A 7,459-nucleotide genomic window follows, 5' to 3' on the forward strand; every position below is an offset into this window, starting at 1 on the left:
GCTAAACAGGGCTCAATGACAACTCAGCTTCTTAAGAGAGGGAAAAATAGCAATTCCATTTAGCATTTAACATTCTGGTCCCCCTAAAAGAGTTAGATTCTGGAAAACACAGCTAGTGGATTTCTTAGGTAAACAATAAAAAGTAAAGCATACATCATCCCTTTTGAAGGGATGAGCAGTGATAGTGTTTCAGAAGGAGTTACATTTGGGTGGTTCTGCTGGAAGATAAACGGGGTGGGGGAGGTGCCCTGTGACTTTTGCTATTCTTTATATGTTGGCAGCTCTTTTCTTAAAAAGGCAAAAGAAAAATTGCAATCATAGTTAGACTACTGGAATTGCAGAGATGGTTACCTATCGCTGCTCCCAGGGAAGAACAACCAGCTACAGGATCAAGGTACCTTGTTTCTCTTAACCCAACAGCTGAATAATATTTAATCTACGTTGAGGTGGCCTCTGCCTGCATTTGGCGTCAGGGCAGCGCTCCCCATCTGGCAGCCAGTACTGTTTGCAGAGACAACAGTTATGTTATGGCCCGGCAAGAATAATGTGAGCCCCAAGGGGAGCAGTGTCTTAGCAGTCAGCAGGGGCAGGAAGTCAGGGATGTGTTTGTGGGCTACGTGATGCCCTTGGGCTTCAGCAGCCCTTCCCCTCTGTGTACAGGGACTGTGTATTTTGTTTCTAAGGGAATTTTATGAGCACTACTTCAGTGTGGGTTTGCCAGTTCAGAGGACAGGCACTTCAGGGATGGAATAAATGTCAAGACCATCGCTTCTGGGTAAGAGTATAGGCGTCAAGCATAGCCTGAGCAAGCAGAAGAGGAGGACAGAAGAGCAATTGAGGCAAGAGCTTGCCCAGAGGGTTGGCAGGCGTGCGTGGGGCAGGGTGAGCTGCCCTGTTCAGAGCTCAGCACCGGCCGGGCTGCTGCCCCCGTCCTGCGCTGGTGTTTCCCACAGCACAACAGTGCAGTGGTGTTACATAGGACTGATGTTCCATAACGTTATCTGGGAAAACTGCACTCGCACCAAATAAGTTGTTTGACAATATACAGTGAATTACAAAGTGCTGCCAAAGTGACTGGAGTGCACTTATGAATGCCCCCCCCCCCCCATCCTCCCATCAACTGACTGGCTTGGGACAGAGCATTTAACTGGCTGAACATGGGCTTGTTTGTCATAGGATTAGAAAAGTCTCAGGCTGCCTTTGTGAACAAGGGTTGTTTGGTGGTTGTTGTTGGTTTTTTTTAGGTAAAACAACCACTTTGGCTTCTGCTCTGTGATATTAAAACCTATTTGAGAAGCCACAGGTCCTGTGCTGTCAGACAGTGTCATTCCCCATGCCACCCAGCCTGAAACTGCACCGCTCAACCCCTCAGGAAGCCCCAGTGACTGCCTCGAGGGTGGCCTAAGCTGACCAAATGGGACAGGGAGAGGATGGGAGTGACACAGCAGTGCATCAGGCTGGGCTGCGTGTGACCATGTGTGTCCTCACAGGAACAAGATCCTGCAGGTGCTTCACAAACAGCTGCCTGCAGTAACGGCCCTTCCCTTGCTTCAAAAGAGTGGCTCGAGGTAGGCAGTGGGTGGCAGCTCTGCCAAACTCCTATTTACTGAGGTGCTGAGGACATGGCGGCTTCCTGGCAGGCAAGGATGACAACAAGGCTGCCAGCAAGGTGCTGGAGTTGCTTCCAGAGGCAGGCAGCAAGTGTCTGCAGCGCCTCAGTCAGAACCTCATGCTGAGATGGTGCATGTCCCCTCCACACCCCAAAACAGTTGCCCCTGACAGTAGCTTTGCCTGTACTTGAGCATGGGAGGGGGCAGATCGGTGAGGAATCGGGTGACTCAGTCTCTGCGGCTGACGGTTTATCCCTGAGTGCTGGAATGCTGCTTCCAGGTAAGAGATCCTATCTACTGGGACCTGGTGTGTGCCTACACACCTAACTAGATAGCACAGTCCTGCACCATTAGTCACCAGGGAGCCAGCCTTAACCCCTTGCTGTCCTTGCTGAAGTGCTCCTCCCAGCGCCAGCAAGCGCACAGCAGATGGCAACAGGGACACTCAAAACAGGCGTGCAGCATCCCTCTCAGCTAAGAGCTGTCATCTGCTTGGCCTGACAAGTATCAAAGGGCACCTCTTCAGGGCCTGATCTCAGTGCAAGGCGAGGGACTGATACTGTACAAACTGCAGAACGCCAATAAAAGTTGATAGTTAACCCTCCTCTACCAGCCAGGACTGACCTTGGTCTGGCAAGGAAACGTGCTGTCGGCAAGGTCATGGCCACCAGCCGGGGTGGCAGCCCCTGAGGATTAAACCCAGACCAGTGCAGAACTGGGCTGCTGCACCCAGGCTGGGACGCCATGGCGGCCCAGGGCACGGGTCCGTGACATCCCCTATGCCCAGGGCAGCGCTGCGTGGGGTTTGGGCACAGAGGACATGCTATTCCTGTGTAGTTGCCTCACCAGACCCCCATGATCCCGAGTGATAAGAGCCCAGCACAGCCCTCCAGCACATGCCTCCCTGCCCCCAGCCCCCGCCCCCAGTTAAGTTTTTATGGTAATTAATATTCCATCAGAAGCAAAGAAAACAACACACACTTTTTTTTTTGGCCTCATAAATAACTAATTTCAATACTTCTCTTTGAATAAAATTTCTTCAGCTTTTTCGCAAAATATAGTACAGTTATTTAAACAACGTTTAACAGCATCAGTAACGGAAGAGGCAAAAAACCCTCATGTAAATTGGCTACAGCATACAGGGCACACGGCAACGGCGCCTTTCCCCCGCCTGCCACTTGTTGCTGAGAAGCCAGGCTCAGACACAAGTTGATTGTATTAACCTACCGTTAGATCAAAGCTGAAAATGCTCTTGCATTTTTCAATAGGCAACAGTTTCTATCTGATCTTGGATTTCTTTTTTTTTTTTTTAAAAAAAAAAAAAGCTTTACACAGCCAGTTGCACTTTGGAAAAAAAAACAAACACCAAAACCAACAAAACACCACCTTTTACATGGTCTTGTTCATTGTATTGCATGATGTGTGTTTAGCTGTATCTACAAAAGGCACTATAGAAAGAGAGGAGTCCGGCGAGGCGTGGATTGGAGCAGGCTGGAGTCATTTAATGCCCTGGATTACAACACGAGACTACCCACAGCGTCTCTGCGCCTGACCTGCCTCGCTGCTGAGAACACACCTGTCCCAAACCCGTATCAAAGGTCGCTACGGCTTCTGTATGTACAAACCAGGCTATAATACAACTATTTACAGTTTGTAACACAACATGGTGCAATTCTGTCCACAATGGAGGACTGCAACACGCCGGAGGGAGCGAGCCCTCTGTCGCAAGAGTGCTGATATGTGCGGCTGAGCAGTCCCTGCCGAGCCCCGAGCCCTCCGTCCCTGCACCGCCGGCTCCTCTGGCCAGAACGCCCCAGAGACACTCATGCGGTACCTTGGCAGTGCCTTTATCAGTAAATGTGCCACTCGAGTGTCCCCCCTCACTTCCCAGGCTTTGGTTTTAAAACGAGGCGGAAACCTTCTTGACTGAAGTGGTCCAAGGGTGTTGAGAGCAACCTCGGATCCTTCCAGTCCGGTGGGAGCAAAGCCAGCAGTTGTTCTCCAGTGCTCGAGCAGCCAGGTCACGGTGCCACGCTTGAAGGAAGGCAAAAAGGACTCGAGTAATGGCTGGGTGGTTACATACGTGATCACCACTTAGGGCAGGGGAAAAAAACAAAACAAAACAAAACAAAATGGGTACTTTCACAAGCAGGCTGAAGCCAGAGGCAGCCACCTCTCACCAGCTGTGCCCCATCCCATGCAGCAGTCGGAGCCCCTCACCCTGGCTGCGGTCAATGAAGCTGACAACAGGTTCCCCCCCACCATCACTCTACTCGTTGAAACCCAGCTGTCACCACCACTTAATGCCAGGCACCGGTTCTGTCAGTGCTCTGTTGCTGCCTGACCTGGGGAAGCGAAAAAGGCTTGGGAAGCTGGAGGAAAGGGAGTGCAAGCGCTCTGCTGTTTTCCTGCATTAACTGCTCACTCTCGAACCCGGCACTGTCTCCGACACAGGTGCAGCCTTGAAAAAAGCAGCAAGAAGTGCTGAAACCAGCTGGCTGGAAAACCCAGCGGCTGCCTGGCTCAGAAACACACACACACCCCCCACACACACACTGCCCACTGCTGTAGAAACCCAACTACCCTTTTAGAGCTGGTTGTGCCACGCTCGGCCGCTGCACTCTGTGCCACAGCCGGCAGGGATGCCTGCCTCCCCCCAGGTAACCCGCTTGGAGCATCGACCCCTTCCCAGAGCACTTGGCAGCCCAGGAAGAGGCTGCTCTCGGTGCCAGAGCCAGCAGTGCCCTGGGCTCCTTGCGAAGCCAGTGCTGGGACGGCAGCCTTGTCACCCACGCAGTCCCTCAGCTCTCCGGGGAGAGCTGCTCGAGCTGGCTGCCCGTTGCAGAGCAGCGGGTTGAACCCGGCAGTCCGTGCCCCACAGCTGAGCCCCACTGGCCCCAGCCCCTGCCCGGCCCCAAGCCCCCTGCCCGGGAAGAGCTAACACGCACTTGCCCAGGGGAGAAGGGACCCCTGGGGTTGCCAGGTCCCCACCTGCACTGCAGACAGCTGGGACCCTGTCCCTGCCCACCTCGGGGGCTGAGTGGCAATTCCTCTCCTCAGCCCCCTCCTCCTGCACCGCCACCACCCGCAAAGCCCCCGGCCTGTGCGGTTCCCTCCCTCCTGCTCAGTGTGCTGCTGCCCGAGCGGGGAGCAGCGGCAGCATCGTCCCCCAGGACCCCCATCCCTCTCCTCTGCAACACAAAGCTGTGCCCGAGCACTCCGGGGGCCCTGGGGGTACTGTCCCGCTCTGCCCAGAGGGCCCGGGCACAGCACAGCAGGGAGGCAGCCTGCCCATGCCAGCTCTCCCTGGCCCCCTCCCAGCCCCCTGGGCTCTGGCAAGCGGCTGGGTGCCAGTGCCTGCGCATCACCGGGGCTTCAGAGACCACCACCTTCCCTGCCTGCTGCAGCTCTGCCTTTCACCCCAGCATCACCAAGACCTGCCCAGGGGCTCGTTGTGGGACACAAATCAGTGCTCAAGGGTTGCCTGCCACCTGACTGGCCTGCAGCCAGCAGCATCCCAGGACCTAAAACAGGGCATGGGACCCCAAATGAGGCATACATGGCCATGCCAAGCTCCAGGCCTCCCTGTCCCTCTGCCCCCACATCACTGGCAGCACCTCTTCCTGCCCTGCCTGGGGCTGCATCTGCTCCATGCCCTGTGGGCACACACGCTTGGTCCCGGGCAGCACTGCCATGATGGGGCTGAGGATGCCAGAGGTGGCCCAGCTGCCACCCCCCCCTTTAGTGGCCTGGGGTCTTTGCAACCCTCTCCTCCCTGTGGCTGGGGTCACCGAGGCTCCCTCCGGTCACACGTGGGACAGTGGGACCTGCTTGTGGTAGGAGGCCATGCTGGGCAGCACCGTCCTGCCCGCCAGCGCCGGGCTGGCCTCACCGTACACGGAGGCGCCCGCCGGCTTCCTGGCCTGGCAGCAGCGAGCTGTGAAGCGCCTCCAGGACTCGAGCGTCTTGCCAGACCAGATCCAGACGCCGGAGGTGATGCCCACCACAAGGCACATGAAGTACTTGAGCATGAAGACGGCATAGTCAGGCTTAGGGCGGTGGGGGTCCCCTGGGCAGGAGCAGTTCTGTGCCCGCTCCCACGCCTCCCGGTTGTGCTGCTCGTAGATGTAGCAGGCAATGACGATGGTGGCAGGTACGGTGTAGAGCACAGTGAAGATGCCGATGCGGATCATCAGCTTCTCCAGCTTGTCAGTCTTGGTGCCACCCTGCTTGATCACACTGCGGATGCGAAAGAGCGAGACGAAGCCGGCCAGCAGGAAGAGGCTGCCGGTGAAGAGATAAACCACCAGCGGTGCCAGCACGAAGCCCCGCAGGTTCTCCAGGCTCTGGTTGCCCACATAGCAAACCCCAGCCACCGGGTCACCGTCCACGGAGCTGAGTGCCAGTACAGCGATGGATTTGGCGCTGGGGATAAGCCAGGCAGCCAGGTGGAAGTACTGTGCGTAGCTAGCGATGGCCTCGTTGCCCCACTTCATGCCGGCTGCCAGGAACCAGGTGAGGGACAGGATGACCCACCAGATAGAGCTGGCCATGCCGAAGAAGTAGAGGAGAAGGAAAACCACAGTGCAGAGGGCAGGACCCGTGGTCTCATAGTGGATGTGGTGGTGCTCCGGGTTGCAAGCCACGTTGGCATGCCCTGCCACCAGCCGCACGATGTAGCCCACAGAGACGAAGAGGTAGCAAGCAGAGAGGAAGATGATGGGGCGCTCGGGGTACTTGAAGCGTTCCATGTCGATGAGGAAGGTGGCCACGGTGGTGGAGGTGGAGAGAAAGCAGAGAATGGACCAGAGGCCGATCCAGAAGGTGGCGAAGGTCTTCTCATCCTGGGTAAAGTAGGGCTGGTAGCAGGGGATGGCGCAGTTGGGTACTTGCCCGGTCCTGATGCGGTTGTACAGCGGATGGGACTCCTTGGAGATGGGGATCAGGGGCGCTTTGCACTTGCAAGTCCGGCTGCAGTCCGGCCCCGAGGGGCGCTGCCCGCCGAGGGGCGTCAGGTTTTTGGCCGTGTCCTTGGCCGGGCGCGTGGGCTTCCCGAAGAAAGGCGGCAGGGTGGTGGCTTCCGTGTGGTTGTAACCCATGCAGAGCACCTCGGTGTCCCCCAGCACCGGCAGGCTGTCGCAGCTCATCCTCTCGGGCCAGGCGAAGCCGTACTGCTGCATGATGGGCGAGCAGCCGGCCTTGGCCCGCTCGCAGACGGAGCGGCAGGGGGGCAGCGGCTTGGTGTAGTCGGGCAGGCAGATGGGGGTGTACATGCTGCAGAGGAAGAAGCGCAGGTCCGGGGAGCACTGGATCTCCACCAGCGGCCAGAACTGGTGCACCTCCAGCCCGGCCTCGTCCTGCGTGTCGTGGTTGAACTGGTTGGGCATGTAGGTGAGGTTGTAGCCGATGCCCTTGCACATCGGCACCGTGATCTCCTGGCACACCAGCGCCTTGGAGGCGGCGCGCCCCGCCGCCGGCAGCCCCAGCAGCAGCGGCAGCCCCAGCAGCAGCGGCACCGGCAGCCCCCGGCCGCCCATCGCCGCCGCGCGTCCTACCGCCGCATGCCCCGGCCACCTGCCGCCGCCGCCACCGCCGCCGCCGCTGCCGCCGGGCCGGGAGCGGGACCCGCCGGGGCCGCCAGTGCCGCCGCCGCCGCCACCTGCGCTCTGGGGCGGGCGGGCGCCCCCGCTCCGCGCCGCGCCCGCGCCACGCCCCGCGCCACGCCCCTCCCCGCCCCGGGAACGCCCCCGCCGCCGCTGGCCCCGCCCCCGCCGGGGCTCCCACCGGCCGCCCCCGCCCGGGGTACCGAGTCCCCCCGAGGCGCCCCGCCGGGACGCTGAGCTGCCCGC

General features: G+C 58.5%; 1 protein-coding gene across 1 annotated transcript; it reads right to left on the minus strand.

The window, feature by feature from the left end:
• Positions 1 to 5,416: 5,416 nt before the first annotated feature.
• On the minus strand, positions 5,417 to 7,147 carry FZD5 (frizzled class receptor 5). The gene has a single exon (XM_074145036.1). The coding sequence runs from the start codon at positions 7,145 to 7,147 to the stop codon at positions 5,417 to 5,419; it is 1,731 nt and encodes a 576-aa protein (XP_074001137.1).
• Between the last annotated feature and the right edge of the window lie 312 nt (positions 7,148 to 7,459).

The sequence above is a fragment of the Numenius arquata genome, chromosome 3 (assembly GCF_964106895.1).
Source record: "Numenius arquata chromosome 3, bNumArq3.hap1.1, whole genome shotgun sequence".
Taxonomy (NCBI): domain Eukaryota; kingdom Metazoa; phylum Chordata; class Aves; order Charadriiformes; family Scolopacidae; genus Numenius; species Numenius arquata.